This window comes from Crocuta crocuta, unplaced genomic scaffold, assembly GCF_008692635.1.
Source record: "Crocuta crocuta isolate KB4526 unplaced genomic scaffold, BGI_CrCroc_1.0 scaffold65, whole genome shotgun sequence".
In the NCBI taxonomy this organism is placed as follows: Eukaryota; Metazoa; Chordata; class Mammalia; order Carnivora; family Hyaenidae; genus Crocuta; species Crocuta crocuta.
In genome coordinates, this window is record NW_027530683.1 from 1,946,810 (window position 1) to 1,965,905 (window position 19,096).

Below are 19,096 nucleotides of genomic sequence, written 5' to 3' on the forward strand. Positions count from 1 at the left end.
CCTGGGACAGTCAGTGCAGCTCTACCTACCATGTATACTTTCTGTTGTAACTGTATTAGATATTTCATACTCTGGCTTTAGCCCAATCTCTACTATTTATTTTTCCCACATGGTTATAAAATGCTTACCACCTCTTTATTCATCCCTAACCCTATCTCCAGAAAGCAATTCTGCAATATTTTCAAAATATATGAGTAATTTTGGAAGTACTTTAATCCCTTAGAGGTAAAAGTCTTAGGGGTCACAAATTCAGATCCCTTCATGGGATAGGTAAGGTGAACGGTGAAAGCTGTAGAATGGAAAATAAAAAAGGTGGCAAATGGGAAAGTACAAGGCCCTTCTAAAAGCATTCAAATTCCTTTAAACAAAAAAACCATGCTAACCAAAACCAAAACACATCTTTGGGCTTATTCTGTCCTAGAGCTGCCAGGTTTGGGCTCTAATGAATATTTTCCATTTATGTCAACTGAACAGTTATTTCCAGATCCAAAATGAAAGGTTACAGAAAATAGTATTTAAGAAGAAGAAATAAAATCTCATGACCTTCATTTAAACTCACCTTGTGCTTTTTCACTTAACAATCTATATGCATTCTATCAATGTTTCAGTAGAAAACTCTGGTAGACTGCCCAAATTCTACTAGGTTAAAGATATGTCCAATGTAGCTGAAGCCAAAAAGAAAGAAGGAAGGGACGAATGGGGCAGGGAGGGAGGGAGAAAAAAGTTCTCTCAATCTTACTTTCTAAATCTAAGGCTGCCAGCACTCACTTGGATTTTTCAGTAGTGCAGTCAGCTGTCTCATCACCTGGATAGGGAAAATTCCTTGATCTCTGCCCTGGCAGTTCTGTGTCCTCATAGGTGGCTTCGTTAACCAATTCATTGGACTTCTGATGCATGTTTTCCTTACAATTCACAGTTGGTTGCTCATCTGGCTCTGTACTTTTACTTCTCCCTGTAGTCTCTTGTTCAAGGTAACTATGGGCTATCTCTGTATTTAAAACAAAAACAAATGATACATGAAATACCATAGCTACATATTAAATCATTCAAACGAATATTTTGTGGAAATAGGTGCTCTCAGAGCTTTAAACTTACTAGTGTTACTCCTATTGTAATCAGGAAAGCATGTACAGTGGTTTTTCCACAACTGGTGGGGCTTTTAGGGCAGTGGTTTACAACTTTGACTTCAGGTTGAAAAAACCTGAGGAGTTTCTAGAAATCCTTAGCCCAGACAACATCTTGTATTAACTAAATCAAAATCTGTCAGAGTGTCCAAATGACTCCAGCATCCGATCAAAGCTGAGAAACAAAGATTTAGGGGCACTGTTTTCTAGATTTCTTTTTGAGATTTCAAAAAATAGGATGCAATAAGTTAATGACTATAGGGAAGTGATACTGTGCATGCAACTCTGGTATCAGACTGCCTGGGCTAGAATTCCAGCTTTGCCTAGTGCATAACTTTGGTCAAGTTACATAACCCATCAAAGCCTAAGTTTCTTGTTTGTAAAATGAGAACATAAGAGCACTTTTACTTGAGTTATTGTAAGGATTAATCAAGTTAATACATACAAAGTACCTGGTCTAGTGTTTGGCACATTGGCAAATGTTAGCTATTATTTTTGTAATCATTATCATAATACTAAAATTAATACAATATAAGAAGAATTATTTTTTACTTCTACTTCATCGGATACACATTATACATTAGAAAATCTGTTTTGTAATGCCTGGCTATCTCATAAAAATTATCTTAAGCTGTAACTAGTAAATAATAGCTATTTCAAAAGAATAGTATATCTCATACTATGTGAAATTTTTGGAAGAAAATGACATACATCCAAGTACATAAAACAAACTCTTTTACTGGTAAATCAGACCAATAGGCACAAATACTCGTTGCAACAAATACTTTATTATTTCTAGCATCAATCGTTCTTGAACTTTAAAATGCAAGTGAATCTCACCTCCTTGTTGACGATGCCTTTCCCAACCTGCCAAACTTAAAATCCTTTTAAGCAGAAAAGCAGAGGACAGTAGTTTTAGAATAAAAACAAAATAGGAGCACTTATAAATAAGCTACTTCTCACAAAGTATTCGTTCTTTAAGGAGAAATTCTTTGCTTGTGAATATGCTGAAACTGGGTCTAGCCAGTCATAAACTCTAAATCTGGGATATTATCTTGTTGGTGGCTGAAGCCAAAACAGAAACCACTTGTTTCAGTAAATTACTGTCAATTTCACTTTGTTTGAGGAAACAAATAGGGAGATGATGCTATCATAATTATACACTGTAAGATATCTATGAAAATCCAACATTATACTGTTTGTATTTAAACTTTAACAATTCTAGGTATCTGAAGATTATCCTGTTGGTTTTTGACATTTCAAAACACTTACATGGTTTGCTTCAGATGTTCATCAGTCTACTTTTCTAGAAGAAGCTGGTGTTAGTATAATGGAACCCCAAAATTTGAATTAAGGAATTTTATAAATGGACATTAAAGAATACCACTATCTCAATAAACCATGCTTTCTAACACAAACACATAATTTTAAAAGTACAGTTGACACTTGAACACATGGGTCTGAACTGTGCAAGTCCACTTATCTGTGAGTTTTTTCTTTTATAACTACAATAAAGTACTGTAAATGTTATTTCCTCTTTTTTAAAAATTTTTAATGTTTATTCATATTTGAGAGAGAGGGTGACAGCAGGGAAGGGGCAGAGAAAAGGAGGCACAGAATCCAAAGCAGGCTCCAGGCTCTGAGCTGTCAGCACAGAGCCTGACACAGGGCTCGAACTCACAAACTGCAACATCATGACCTGAGCCGAAGTCAGATGCTTAACCAACTGGGCCACCCATGCACCCCTGTAAATGTATTTTCTCTTATAATTTGCTTAATAACATTTTCTTTTCTCTGGCTTGCTTTATTATAAGAATACAGATTAATACATACAACATACAGTATATGTGTTAATTGACTACATTATTGGTAAGGCAACAGTAGACTATTAAGTAGTTACATTTTGGAGGAGTCAAAAGTTATACACAAATTTCTGAGTGCAGGGGTTTGGAACCCCTAACCTCTAGACTGCTCAAGGATCAACTGTTACTAAAATGAAAGAGAATTATAAATAGTTACTGAAACAAGTATGGAAATAACCAAAATTGTCCCCAGTGATGGATCAAAAAGTTACTATTACTGCTTATACTACTCTCTAGTTTATGAGCTACAAAGATTTTCAAAAAGGTAAAAAGATGAGCATTTGCAGCTATAAAAAGTCCTCAGTTCTCTATGATACCACTATACAAACTGCTTCAGAATCTTAAGTTTTGACTCTTTGAACAGTTTCCAATCTATATTATACCATTATCTTACAACTATGTACAACTCGTCCCATATTTTTACTTCTGTATTTCTGGGTTTAGTTTAGCATCTTTCTCCTCTAATTTCTAACCTCCTAGTGTTTACTTTACCTCATCCCTGATATGTATACTTGCTACATGCTTACTATATTTATAGCTCTCTTTCTTACTTCAGGTTATTTAATGTCAAGTTTGGTGACCTACTGAATTCTTGGCAAATCAGCACCTTTTCACCAGGGAAATCTGGTCTTCTCCTATCTTCTCCAAACTCAGAGCTTCCCAATAAAAGGATTCTATGCAGATCCTTCCTGGATTATAGTAATTATAATCCCTTACAGTATAATTAAAATAAATTCAGCAAGTCCTAATGTACTTCTGGATTTTAATTCTAAATGTTTAATATTTTTGCAGAACCCTGTACTGTGTGATTTGGCTATGATTAATTCAAGATGTTTCTAATCTTGCTCTGTACTACCAGGCATTTGGAGCCTGCTCTGCAAATAAAACTATCCATACTCTGCCACTGAGAATTTAATATTACTTTGGAGTCAACAAGGCTGATTTATAACACTTTCCTTTTGCCTGCCTTTTTTTTTCTTACCGTTACAGCAAATGTTGCTTAAATCCTCTCTCAATGCTTTGCTAGTCTGCCATATTATATTATCCTAAATCAGAATTCAACCTTTGTATAGAAAGTTCGACCCTTCTAATTAATGTATTTATTCATTAATTAAATAATTAATGTAAACCTCCAATGTGATATGTTGTATGAAAGTACTCAGAAAACAAAGGCGAGTAGGAAACAGACTCTCCCCTCAAGGACTCTATAGTACAGTGAGGAGGCAAAATGATCTAATGATTTGAATACAATACAATGTAGAAAGTGCTATATTAGGACCATAGAGAACAAATATAAAACATGCTAGACATACTGATGTTCAACCAGAAGACTCTGGGAAGATTTCCCAAAGGAAATTCCAACAAAGTAGGAATGTGCAAAGCAATCAACTACCAAAGGGGTTGAGTTAGATGATGTAATGAAAAAGTTGACCGACTCTAAGAATAAAATAACAGAAAGAATAAGCATGAATACAGAGAAGGAAAAGCTTTAGGAAAAACACAGATATTTCTTGTAGGTCTTTCTTGAAATGACAAGATGTTATAGTCAGCAGTAAAAATTTCTAAAATGAGTAATATGTAAGACAAAGTCCAAGATGTGGTTCATCTGGGAATGGGTAAATGAAATAGATTGATGGCGAAGGCACTTGTGGAAGAAGATCAAGGAATCAGGGTACTGAAAGTGTTATTTATTAAAACACTGAAATCATCCAGAAAAATGGCAAGAAATGGAAAGGAGAAATGAGAGCCAAAACTTCCCTGACCGCATGAACATGCTGAAGAAAAGAGAGACAAATGAAAGAGCTGACAGGAATTGATTGTAGGTAAGTCATTTCTTTTTATCTTTTTACTTTGAAATAATTTCAGTCTTATAAAAAAGCTACAAAAATAGTACAAAGAATTCCTATGTACTGGGTCAAGGCACCCAGATTCTCCAAATGTTAACATTTTACCACACTTGCTTTATTATGCATTCTCTTCATTCTCTCCGTATCTCTCTACCTATGTACCTGTCTACACATGTAATTTTTTCCATAACTTTTCAGAGTATGTTGCAGGCATTATGCACTTTTACTTTTCAAGTCAGATTTAAGATACTGCTCTATTATACTGTCATTTTGTCAAGTTTGGTTTACCTTTTTCAGAGCCCTACTTAAATCCAATTTCTGAGTTAGTACCATCTCCAACCAAGAGAAGACGAAGACACATTTAGTGACTCTAATTCAGTCTTCAATTATTCTCCCTACACTCTCAAGTCCAAAAGAAAGACCGTTACTTTTTTTTAATTAATTAATTAATTAATTTATTTATAGCACAAGTAGGGGAGGGGCAGAGAGAGAGGAGACAGTGAATCTGAAGCAGGCTCTGCAATGACAACAGAGAACTTGATATGGGGCTCAAACTCACAAACCGTGAGATCATGACCCAAGCTGAGGTCAGATGCTTAACCAATTGAGCCACCAAGGCACCCTAAGAAAGACCATTATGAAGTGATAATAGGGTGAAGCTACTAAAAACTTCAGCTGAACTGTCTGGATTGTCCCATCACTTGAAAAAGCATTGCATATAGAAATATAAGAATATGTCAATACAATGCAACAAAAAGGGAAGTTACAGGTCTGTTTTGCACACTAGTCAAATGAAAAGATAAGATATATATTTAAAAGAAAAAAAACCTATTCACTCTAGGCAGATGAAAGCTTAAAACTAAAATTATTCTACTAATTCTTCTCTCTTATGGTTTAAAATGGAAACTATAACCTTTTTTAGTAATCTGCTTCAGTGTTTAATCAATGTCATTATTAACTATTCAATCATTATGACTAAATTATTACTACTTAAATATATTTCTCCATATGGACTTAATAAAATGGGTGGATTTCATAAAGATTTGGAGGGAATCTTAAAACTTAATACATTTGAAGACCATTTGAAGACCCTGTGTCTCTCTAGTAACTTTCATGATGCTTCCAAAGTATCATTTTCATGATCTAACAAAGTCTCTATTTCTGGAGGTATCAATATGGTCAACTATCTTAATGCTAACACTGCTATTAAATTCTCAATTCCTTAGTCTAGAAAATTAATCGTATTATACTATTTCCTACCTTAGGAAAGCCTTAGGATGTCCTTTGGGTTCAACTGTCCAGACAATTATACATTAGTTAATGTAGAATACACTCAGTTAAATTGATGCTACTCAAGAAATCATGACTCATGGCCAAAAATAACTGTTATTTCACAACTACTACACAGAAGTGAGGAGGTGGCTAGAATCAAATAGGGATTCTTAAAGGCTGGGAAATTCTGTTCTGTCTGGCTTTGTAAATAGTTTGTGACAACTGGTATCTGTGTAAATGGATTTGATGGTCCCCTGGGGGGGTCAATACTGTTTACAGAGCTGTTTCTTCAGAGTGGTTGAGCTAGAATGGTCTCTAGGGATCCTACTGGGGTTACTCAGAACAGCAACATCACAGCTACCTGAGAGCTCAGGGGCGGAAAAGAGAAAGGGCAATAGAAATACTATAGGCAAGTACATTCAGATAAATGGATCCTCTGCACCTACAGATGCAGGTGCTACTTAGAAGCATTTATATCTAAAATGAACCATAAAGGAGGCAATTTATTAATGTGCTTTCTGATGCTTGCTAACACAACCGGTCACCACTTCTTTAAACTCTTTTTCTTGGAGGGGAAAAGTTATTATTTATATCATAGCATCTGATTTTATAAACATAAAAAAAATAGCTTCTTTCTTTTGTATATTATCTATTACCAACCATACTATTTAAGAACATCAAAATGAAAGGACATATTTTTTGCTTCTAAACAAGTCTGTAAATTTGATGTAATTACTACAGTAGTCCCATATTTTAAACCAAGGATGTCTTTTTTCACTGGCAAGGATTTTCCTAAGTGAATATTAGTTTCAACATAATCAGAGCAACAGTAGTAATTAGTGGCCCCAAGTAACTTCTGCCAATTCCTTAAGTAAGGTAAAATGTAAGTTATCTACATGTGTGTATAAATACTATTTATTTCCTTTACTAAGTAATTCTGAATTTTACGTGGGGGAAGGTTAATTTTCCACATAGATGCCTACGTGGGCTTCCCCCCACAACACCTGCCAAATATAAAAGAAAAAGACATCAGAAACTTGTGCCATCTCATAGTGGCCTCACCTACTATAAGTACATATAAGATAAAAGTTTAGACTTTCCAAGTAGAACACTGGAGGGTTTAGATCTTCCAAGCAAAACCACAGTGCAAGGGCTACAGACAAACTGCAGGGTTTGAATTCTGGCTCCACCACATGGCTGTATGACCTTTAGCAAATTACTTAACCTCACATCAATTTCCCTATCAATAAAAGTACATAATAACAGCACCTATCTCAAAAGGTTGTTATGAGGATTAAATTATTTAAATGCTATAACCTCTTGGAAAAGTGTCAGCACAGAATACATACTCACTAAATGTTGGCTATTATTATCTGTAAAACTCTGCTTTGCTAAATGCAAAAGATTTTTTAAAGCAAAATGATTTTTAAATTAAAATATAAAAAGAATATAAAAATTTATTACATATCCAAAGACATGGATATAAAAATAAATACAATGCCTCATTCAATGAGAAATATTACAATAAAGAGAAAATTCTTAATGAGGTTAAAACTTATAGTTAACACAACGGTTTAATAAAGCATGTATCAGATTATAAAACTAACAATTTACAGAAGTAATAGGACTTCAGAACTTAGAAATCCTGACAGTAGGGAAAGATCCCACAGAAAGTCTAAAAGCATATTTTTTAAAATTCAATCTTATAGCAAGGAAAGAAGAAATTTAAAGAGCCTGTTTCTGCAATATAATTTGAGCACTCGCTATATTGGCATGATATCAGATATAATCAAGACCATAGCTAGTAGAACACAGGCACTTATCTTTCCGGGATTCTAATTTAGTAATCACAATAAATTAAGTAACTTTTGTTTCTCTGGCTAAAAAAAAAAAAAAAATACAAAATTGTTACTTGAATACTGTATACTCTCTCAGGGAGATTTTAATATATTTGGCTTGAACAGCATAAGAAGAAAAAAGAACCATAACTTTCATTCATTGGTCGGCATATACATTGCCCACATTTCAAGTGCTCAAAGGCACACACAGCCAGTGGCTACCATGTTGAAAAGCACAGATACAAAGCCTTATGTAGTTCTAATAAGGTGTATTATATATAATGAGGAGAAGTCAAAGACATCAAGGGCAGAGGCAGGACATAGCTATAAGATACTGAAATAAGATTTTATAAAGGTTTATAAAGTTGTAGAATCATGAAACCTGTCAATATCACATAATTTATTTATTTGCACATGAAGGTTCAACATTCAAAAGAAACTACATCTTTTACATTCCTATACATGGCTGTATATTTAGATAAATGTTACCAAAAAGAAGTGGTGAGATTATTTCATCTTTGATTAAGACAATCTAATGACTTAGTGTACCATATTTCAAATTACCCAGTGGCTAGCCATGAAAATTATTTTACTGGAATTTTGTTTTGTTTTGTTTTATTATGAAAAAACTATTTAAAGTGGTGATAGTACACCAAATTTTAAAAAGTGTTTGTTTCATCAAGGCTTAATAGTCACGAGCACATCAATATTCATTCTCCTGGGGAAGAGATCAGATTTCTGTTTAAGAACTAAGTTCTATCATAATGTTTCAGATTCTAAATTTTAACATCCTTCACTGTATGAAAACCATGAACACAGTATAATAGTGTAATCTCCTAAAGCTTAGGCTACCTAATTAACTTATGGACATACCACATAAATTAAAGCTCTGTAAAACTTGTATCATCCTATTTAAACCATTACAAATATTATCTAGGTTGAAATAATTGTGAAAACTATCCCAAAATTTTATTAACTAACATAAGAGTGATCTTTATTCCTTTTTTCCTTCAGTGATATAAATTATTTTGGCTACCTACTATGCATTTCTAACCTTTCTCAATTTGTGGTATAAAAATAATTTATATAAAGTAATTAAAATGTGAATGAACTAAGTAGGTCTTATATTTCCAAAATCGCAAATAAAACAGGTTTCATAATTATCTATTTTGTTTGTTTTATGAGCACATACCGACTGTCTATGAATTCAGTAATTTTATCAATCACTTATGGACGCTAACTTTTCCATTAAGAAATATAAAGAATAAAAACCAGATTTTCTTTATATGTACCTTTTATTTTATTTAGGAGCATTTTTAGATTTGAAAAACAAAGTAGAAGAATCACCAGTCAGACACTAAGTGGAAATCACTGAAACACAATGTTAGTTCTAATAGATGGATGATTGTGTTTGGTCTTTTGAAACTTTGAAGTATAGGTAAGTCTTGATCACACAAATTAATAAATCCTAAAGCTGGAGTTAACAATAACCATTACACCCAAATTCTGCAGCTTAGCCCAGCCAATTTTTCAAAAGGTCAGGTTGTGAACTGGAGAAGATCAGGGAGGTCCACCGCATAGCTTTGTTGCCAGGCATCTCTCGTCTGGATTGTTGCAGGCATTTATTAGTATTCGTCAGCAGACTCAACAGAGCAAACAAGAAATTCAAGCACGAATAATAAAATGAAATGCTGCTATATAACCCTTTGTCATTCAGCAAATATGGGACTTTTTAGCTACATTGTTCCTAAACCTGGGTTACTACTTTAATTTTTCTCCACAGTGCTGACTGAATGAGTATGCATGTGTGTTAAATGCAGAGCTCCCCTAACAACTGCAGGACTGCCATTTAATCTGTTGGTAGATGGACCATTTCCTGTGGGAACCCTAGCTATGATTTCCAGATCCACCAAATAAATCTCAGATTAAGATTCCAAATGAAACCTGCCTTTGGCAGATAAAAAATGTCAAGATGGATATAAACAGTAAAATTATAAATTATCTAGGTGTTGCATGACAAACCAATGTTCAATTTTTTTTGTTGACATGTGCCCAGATATCAAAACTATATGAGACATTCATCAAATGTCACACTTTCATAATATTGGAGGCATCATTAAAACTGTTTGACTAAGGACCTCAAAGTGTTTAAGCAGTAGCTCAAAAGTATATTTGTGCAAAGTAGAAGAATAAATTTACATATCAGCAGCAGCTCATAAGGGATGGGTAAATATTCTGTTTATCTCTCATTGTAATTCAGGTTACTTTAAATACAAGGTTTTAGGAAATCATTATACTCTATATGGCATCATTACATAACTTTCTATGCAAATGATCTATGTTTTATTCAAATTTGTCATTTGTTTCTCCAGGAAAAAAACCCCAAAAGCATAAAAGGAAAAGGTAGGGACTCCCCATTTGGTTAATCAACCATGACTACTATACTAGTGCCTTGTTAGTTATACTGTAGTATCATCAGTCCCATATTAGAGTTAACATTTGTAACTTTTTAAAAAAGCATTAAATACCTGACATACAAACACACAAAAAAAAAGGCCTGAGAAAAGTAAATTTGTTTTTCTTTTTTATAATGTGTTCATTTCAAAGGACTTTGGGGAGGGGAAGAGACTTAAAAAAAAAAAAAGGTAATAAAAGAACAATACAGAACATCTTAGAGAGCAAACAGCCTGTTAAAAATGCAGAGGAAGTCTCTACTGCATTCTCAAGAGATGAAGTATTGTCTTTCTAAGTAAAATTTTTGTTTTCTCTTTGGTCTTCTTACCTGGACTAATGCAGTCTTGTCCTGGCCCTAAACTCTATACTAGTCGACTATAATATATAGGCACTGAAGATTTCTAAAAGGAAACAATCAGATCTGCCAAACTGAAATCATTACTTTTTTAAACTATAAACTCCTAAAAGCAAGTGTGTAAATAGGAATTCTTTCCAATTATAAATTCTGTACAATTAATCTGTGAAAAGAATCCAGAATACTCTATAGCCCATATTCTAAATGCCTGAATCCTTAAAGATTATGTATTTATCTGTCTTTCCTATCATACTTCCCCTAATACATGTTGTTGCTTCAAGGAAACTAATTAATAAACTCTATCTATCCTGATCTGATCAACACTAATTGGCAAAGTTTGAAAGAGGGGAAATTTTTTTTAAATATTAAAGAAAGAAATAAGAGTATACTGTGCTTAATATTTTTCTTTTTTTTAATTTTTGTTATTTATATACCTGTAGCAAGAATTACTCTCAAATTCCACTCACTGGTCCAGAGACCCTGGTGGTGTTAGACTTGTCCCTTACAGAGATAGCACCCCACCTACACTTTTGAGTTCAGTGGCTAGCCAGCAGCCTCAGTTTCAATCTCTAACAATGTGCATGTGCTTAGTTTTGATTATATTTCTATACTAAATGCTCAAAACCAATAAGCATTACTATGTTTTGGCATACATCAAATTACTTTAGGTACAGCCAGTGAAACTATTTTATTTATTTTTTTCTTCATTTTCATTTATCATTTTTAAAAAAATTTTTAAATTTTATTTCATTTTTCTTTCATAGTTTATTGTCAAGTTGGATTCCATATAACACCCTGCGCTCATCCCAACAAGTGACCTCCTACATGCCCATTCCCTGTACCCTCCCATCAGCCCTCAGTTTGTTCTCAGTATTCAAGAGTCTCTCATGGTTTGTCTCGAAACTATTTTAAAAAGGAAAATTTAATTTTAATTAAAAAACTTTAATTAGCAATATATTCAGTATCCATTCAACAAGTATAATTTTATCAACATGAACAGATCACTTTTAACTCTACCCACTAGTAGCATCCTGATTTTGAAGTACTAAAAAGCTTCTATATGTGTAGACTAGATTCTAGTCAAATTAAAAGTTAAAAATTAAAAGTCAAATAGGATTTTTAAAAAATAATTACTTTTAATTTACATCTTATCAGCACAATTTTACTATTTGGCAAAGAATTACTGAATTCACCCAAAAGCTACAGATTACAATATTTTAAATTCAGTCAATATTTTTAATTCAGTCATTTGGACTATAAAATTTCAAGATTTCGTTGTCTGACTTGTTCTCTTTGCTCCTTCATATTCTCCGAGAAAAAACAAAAACACAAAAGGCAAAAACACAAAGAAAAATTGCATTTGAAAGTACTCCCCTAAAGACAATTATGTTCTACATGTTAGCTGTTTGGAGTAACACACACACACACACACAATTGGAGTATACAATGAACCCCCCTCAATGTTTTATTCAATTACCAGATTTATTGATAATCAAAAGTAGTGAGTAAATGTAGTCACATTAGTGCTACTCTACAAAGCTAGTCAACCTTGACCACTGTGTAAATGGCCATAATTTAGTCTATATACCAATGAATATTGATTTCAGATCTCCAAAATCAACAAAATGCCAATGCACACTCAGGACTGTTAGGAATCATACGAAAGGTGACAAATTAGCCACTACAGAGACCACAATGGTTACCTTAAATATGATAAGCTGAAATCCTAATCTCTTTTTTTTTTCTTTTAACATTTATTCATTTTTGAGACAGAGAGAGACAGCGCGAGCAGGAGAGGAGCAGGGAGGGAGGGAGACACAGAATCCAAAGCAGGCTCCAGGCTCTGAGCTGTCAGTATAGAGCCCAATGCAGGGCTCGAACCCATAAACTGTGAAATCATGACATGAGCCGAAGTCAGAAGTTTAACCCACTGAGCCACCCAGGCACCCCTGAAATCCTGGTTTCTAAAAAACTTACAGATTCAATGATATCGTATTGAGATTTGTGTAGTAAACATGTGTTCCAGAAAGTGCTTTGGCATGAAAGGGCCATAGCCAGAAGTCAATGAGGAATTTTATCAAAGATCTCAGAATCTTAAGAATAGAGAATTTAAAACAAAGCAAAAAACTTTTGAAATATTCAGGTATTTTTTCTATTTCAAAAAATCATATTCATATTTTCATGGCCACAAATAAATACGATAAAGCTTGCATTAAAAAAAGAGGTGAATTTCCTTAAGCCAAAGAAACAAGTCACAAGTTGTTCAAAGAGAGGATCATACCAATAGTACAGAAATGGGGGAGAAGTAAATGTATTGAAAAAAAGAAATTTACCATTTGTCGTGCTTATTCTTCCTAGTAATTATCATTTTTAAAAAATGAAGGACCAAAGGTGTAGTGAGAATTCCACATGAAGAATATAGCCTGAACTGGTTTAAAACACTTGAATAAAAACAAAACAAAAAAAAGAAGTAAGGCGGGACTCCTATTATCTCACAAACTTTCCCCTTATTCACAGCTTATGGGTAGGTTCGACAATTGTAGCAAATGTTCCACTATAGTGAGGGATGGTGACAGTGGGAAAGGTTGTGTGTTTGAGGGGAGAGGGTCAAGAGGTAGGGAGGTATAATGAAAACTCTGCACTTTCCTCTCAGTTTTGTTATCAACGTAAAATTTCTCTACAAAATAAAGTCTAAATACTGCCAAAAAATAAAGTAAAAAAATACAATTTTTGGGATAAATTCACAAATGCAAATTATTCACATCAGAACCAATGAATCTCAAAGTACAGTTCATAAGCTTTATAACCAGTTAGAAAACTTATTCCTGTAAACATTTTTTTTTGCATCCCATTTTTCAACTGAGGCCAACAATAGTTAACAGAATCATTCATATCAAACTTAAAAATAAAGACACAAATAATTACATTTAATAGTTATTTAATATTAGAGAAATTTATGTTTTTATGAACTGTATTCATAAAACTGAATGCTTTACGAACCTCAATCATTATTTTAAGAGGAACCTTAGCATTTCCTCTATAAAGAGTCATTCCTTGTTGACCAGCTGCCAGTAGGCCTAAAACCACTCTCAAATATTCTAGACGTTCCTGTGTGAGAAGCTACCGCACTCTACTAAGTTAAATTAGGTTCTACAGAGATAAATGGTAAAGTTAATCAGACCTAGGATCCCTTTATGGCATATTAAAAAACAAAAATGGATTTTTAAATTCACATCTGCCAAAAGGAAAAGAAAGATTCATTGTGTGGTGCCACTAGTCTGAATTTTATTGCAATTGGGATTTCAGCACAGATAAAATTAGATTTTACCCTAAATGAGTATTATTGATTTTATATTGTATTCTAACAAATATAAGCATACTAAATACAAACTGTATTAATCAGAAAAAAATCAACTTTCTAATGGTATTGTGAACAGTATATTTGAACAGAGTATTTTTATAAAACTAGTAATAACCATTTCAAATACTGCTCTTTATGTTTCTTTATAGTTTTAAAACCTTTTTATTATAGACCTACCTTTCACAGCTGGGTAGAGTAACAATGACACCACTACCATTATTTATTTAGGCCCTGTAAAATGCGTTAACTATTTTTTTCTTTTCTTTTTAAAGCATCTGTAAAAGCAACAATAATGAAAATAATTGCTCTGGTATGGGAAATACATATTACATGAACTCATTTCCTTTTTCAGGTGTTTTAGTAGGGCTTTTACATATACAATCCTTAATCTCCAAAACAGTCCTAAGGGAATTATCTCCCTATTCCATACATATGAAAACTCAGGCTTAAAATTATAAAATGTGTGACCAAGCCCAGGTAAGTAGTAAGTGGAAGAAACCCATGTCTATCTACTAGCCCCTCAACCTGTGTTCTTTGTACTTTACATTTTACTGACATTATTAAATGCGTTGGTTTTGCAGTAAAATTAACCTTCCACTATGTAGCAAACAAAACCAAACTGCAATACTTTTTAGGGAAAATATACCATTACTTAATATTATTAGTTACAGTTCAGGCCCTGTAATTTAACAGAGAATGATTAATTAACTAGATTTCAAAACACTGAATTTCAAGCAGTGTCTAATAGTAATAATGCCTAGGGAATCTTTTTTTTTTTCTTTTTTTTTTTACTACCAGCTATCTTGCTGGTAGAAATGGATGTCCATTCTATGCAACGTAACATTTCCTTCCTTGCTACTTTAAAAACAGTTTATGAAAATGATATGAGATTCTGTAATCATATTTTAGTCCTAATGATCAGATGATCAGACATTTAAAAGCATGCTAGATGTTTTCCTAGTGTTTTCATTGATGTCTCCCCTTATAAAATGCTTGCAAATCATACAACAATTTTAGATGTATTTAATTACAGAACAGATAGACAAAAGGTAAAAAGAATACATGCTTTGTGAAATGACAAAAGACAGATGAAGCAATAATAAAAGAGACTAATGGTGGCACAGAGATCCCAAATGCCAAGTGAAAATACACAGTATTCTGACTCAACTAGAAACTAACAAACCACGAACAAGTTATCTTTTGCTAGGTTTTAGTTATTTAGTTTTGCTTAGTAGAAAACCCATCAGAATCATGGTTATAAAAGATAATTGCTAGTCTACTTCTAAAATAAAGAGGACAGTATTTTATAAAAAATAAAAATAAAAAATTTTTAAATATTTGCTAATTTCTAGTAAACTACAATATCAAGGGACACAAAGCAGTTCTATCAGTGGTTTTTCATCTCAAGTTTCAAATGAATACTATGATTTTGAGTCATGTTCACTCTGTAAGCTTAAAATAGTTTAAAAACATATGACTCATTTAAACTGAGATAATATGTAAGTGAATATAACTACTCTGTCTAAAATACATATGAAATATAATTCCCTAAAATAGTAAACCTAAAAATCATATTGAAGAAACTCATAAAATTGAATGGTTTTAGTCAGAAGCTTCTTCAAACTGCATGATTCTTACCATTTTTAACCTTCAATTGGTAAGAAATATTTAAAATATAGATAGACTTAACATTTAATTTGGGTAGGCACAGTAACCTTTTTTAACCTTTCTTAGGGAACACTGACCCCTAAAGGTTCTAAATTTAAATAAGTTTCACAGTATTCTAAATTTAAATGGCCTTCAGGCGTCATTTTTACTTGTATTATTGTATGCTTATTGCAGATATGTTTGTTCGTAAATATGTAAACTATTTTCAATGGACTATTACGCACTATAAATAAACAACCAAACCACAGGTCAGCTAATTTAATAAAAACCACCAAATGTAATAAGAAATATACAGAAATGTATAATACTATTCCAAAAAATTACTTACCAGAGACTTCTAGCCCTCATGTCTTTTTTCTTACATAGATAAGTAAATAATAAGTAAATGCTAAAAATGGCTAAACTACCAACCGCACAGCAACTCATTCTGGAGGGCTGACCTTACATACATCCTTTTATTATACACTTCATTTTTTTCTGAAAAGGCAGAAAAAAGAAAAGCCCTAAAAAAACAGAAAATTTTCACAAAAGGGCAAGACATCATTTACTTCTTAAGAAGCCAGAAGATGTTACCAATGCTCACTTGGTAACAACTTTTAATTTAACTTGGTAATAACTTTTATTCACTCACACTTAAAATTTCATTCATTTAGATTTGTTTTGTAACTACTTAAAGAAACCCGAACACATTTTGTAGATACCTTCACTCATCCTACCTACCAACCATAGCTTTACATTTTCTGAACTGTCAATAACGAAAAAAACAAAAAAAGTAAGGGGTGCCTAGGTGGCTCAGTCGGTTGAGCGTTCGACTTTGGCTTAGGTCATGATCTCACGGTTCGTCGGTTCGAGCCCCATGTCAGGCTCTGTGTTGACAGCTAGGTCAGAGCCTGGAGCCTGCTTCAGATTCTGTGTCTCCCTCCCTCTCTGACCCTCCCCTGCTCACACTATCTGTCTGTGTGTGTGTGTGTGTCTCTCTCTCTCTCTCTCTCAGAAATAAATAAAAACATTTTAAAAAAGTAAAAAGAAACCCAAAAAAGTTGTTATATGTGTTAACATTATATACCTCATCAACTCTGACTTCAAATATTTCAGCAATGTTTCTACGATAAATCTAGGAAAAGAATAGCCACTTCAGCACTCCTTATAATAAAATGTGTAAGGTGACACAAAGGCATGTGTATAATACAATTATTTATTTAGCTTGATTTCTTAAAAAAATAAGTAAAATAATATATAAAATAACTAATTGCCCAAGCAGACTATGAATACTAGTATAAGACAGAGCTTTGAAGCACTCTGTGCTTTATGATAAATCCTGTGAACCTTGATATTAAGGCAATGACCATGTGAGATTTTACTGTTTAAACATATCACTTACCATAAAAGTCAAAAGATATTACTTTTACCTATTGAATTTTCTTTAATAATGTTTCATTAACAGGCCCTTTATATAAAGGAATGTCTTATTCCTATTTCTGATGTGGAAAAAAAAGTCTGTAAAAATGCAAATTTTCTTAATGATGTTTCAGTCACGTCTATTGTAGTCTGTGCCTTCTGCAAACTACTTGCGCATCTATGTCTTTAGCTCTAAAACCTTCCTTTCTTTAAGTGTCCTAGAGCTTCAGCAGCTCCCTTCCTTAACTTCTTTCCTGGTTATTTTATACTTATGACAAGTATTTCCTCCACAGTCTCCAGATCTTTAGATATATTAAAAATAATTCCTCTGGCTCCTTAGAGATCCTTTTGTCTATAATTTGAACAACATGACTTCCACAGCAATGTGACCTCTGAATAGGGAACACAAGTAACAGGGGCATCATTATTTACTTCCTCTTTTATTATTATTGCACATAAATTGAGTAAAACTGCTTTGAGCTCTTGAAAAGAAGAATGTTTCTTGTTTATTTGCATAAATGAATAAAAAAAAGCTACAACAAATTAGTTCCCAGCTTCACACCAGTACAATCGTATCACAAACTTGGAATATAAAGAGAATGGACCAAAATTAAGCATCACAAAACCCATTCACTAAAACTATGAACTTTGAAATAAAAACCTCTAACTTTGTTACTCAGATATTACCTGCTAATACTTTACAGACAATGTAATCAGTCACCTGGATTCTAAACTCATAATAAGCAGTCTAGAATCACAAATTAGAAGAGAATTGTTGCTAATGGTGGGAGAAGCTGCAAGAAAATTTGTAACAGTATGGAAATCAAAAGCAAATGCAGAAATCAGAAAATAGCATGCCTAGAAAGCAGAGCATTTCCCTATAATTCAAAAGAATGTGTAGCTATTAACTTAATAAAATGATGATAAACAATTCCCCAAAATGGCCTTTATCCTTTTGAAAAAAGTGAGAGTGTGGTTGATAATATGGTAGAAGAAGACTGTTGAGGTAAAGGGAATCAAAAAAGGGAGAGACGTGTGCCATGTTTTGGTAATAATCTCGTTTCTTTACCTATACAATTTAGAGGAAATAAAAACGATACACATAAAGACTTAAGTCTTCAACAATATGAAACACTATATTCAGAATGATTTGTTTCTCAGGGATTCCAGATTTGCAACATTTTACTGTTAAAATGTTAATATTTAACATTAATATTTAACATAAACATTAAAACCTAGTATTTTTAAAACTTTACTCTTCATGGCTCTCTGTATCTTGCTCCATAGACAGATGCTCCCTGCCTGCCTACCTCCTCACCTACCTACCTCGTGTCTGCCTGCCTATCGTCGTCTGTCTGTTGTGGGGGCCATCTCTCAGTCTCTGTGCCTTTTATTAAACTGTTTTTCCGTCTCTGACTGTTCTCTCCTTTTGCCTGTGAATCTTTTCCTGTCTCTCTCCTTGTCTCAGATTCTGTTTTCATGTCTCTCTCTGTCTCTCCCTGGGAATGTCTTTCTCTGAATCCATCTGCACATCTCTGCATGTCTCTGTCACTTTACCTCTGGCACTCTCTGACCCCATCTTTCTGCGGGTGTCTCTTTCTGAGTACATCTTTTGGTGTGGATCTGTCTCCTAAGTCTATATGGGTCTTGGTCTGTTTCTCTATGTGCATGTGTCTCTCTCTCTCTCTCCACATACATGTCTCTCTCTTGCTCTATGTATATATTTTCCATCTTTCACTGTGTGTCTCTTTTTCTGTGTGTGTGTGTATGTATATGTCTATGCTTTTATCTCTTCCAGTGTGTCTCTTTTCACCCTGTCTCTCTCACTGTATGTTCCTGTCTCTTTCTCACTGCTGTTCTCTGGTACCTTGCTCTGTGCATCTAGATGTGTATGTCTCTTTCTGTGTATCCACACAT

At 33.4% G+C, this 19,096-nt stretch overlaps 1 protein-coding gene and 1 non-coding gene across 5 annotated transcripts in view; both read right to left on the minus strand.

The window, feature by feature from the left end:
• MIPOL1 (mirror-image polydactyly 1) overlaps nt 1–19,096 on the minus strand; it is a 336,826-nt gene that overhangs the window by 263,542 nt on the left and 54,188 nt on the right. For all 4 annotated transcript variants that reach the window (XR_013336270.1, XM_077769202.1, XM_077769201.1 and 1 more), the window contains one exon: nt 769–988. Coding sequence is in view for 3 of the 4 variants with exons in the window: in XM_077769201.1 (XP_077625327.1) it covers nt 769–988 (220 nt within the window). In the remaining variant the exon portion in view is untranslated. The remainder of the gene's footprint in view (nt 1–768; nt 989–19,096) is intronic.
• On the minus strand, nt 11,185–11,336 carry LOC144235677 (small nucleolar RNA SNORA62/SNORA6 family). The gene has a single exon (XR_013336289.1). It is a non-coding gene; the product is annotated as a small nucleolar RNA SNORA62/SNORA6 family (small nucleolar RNA).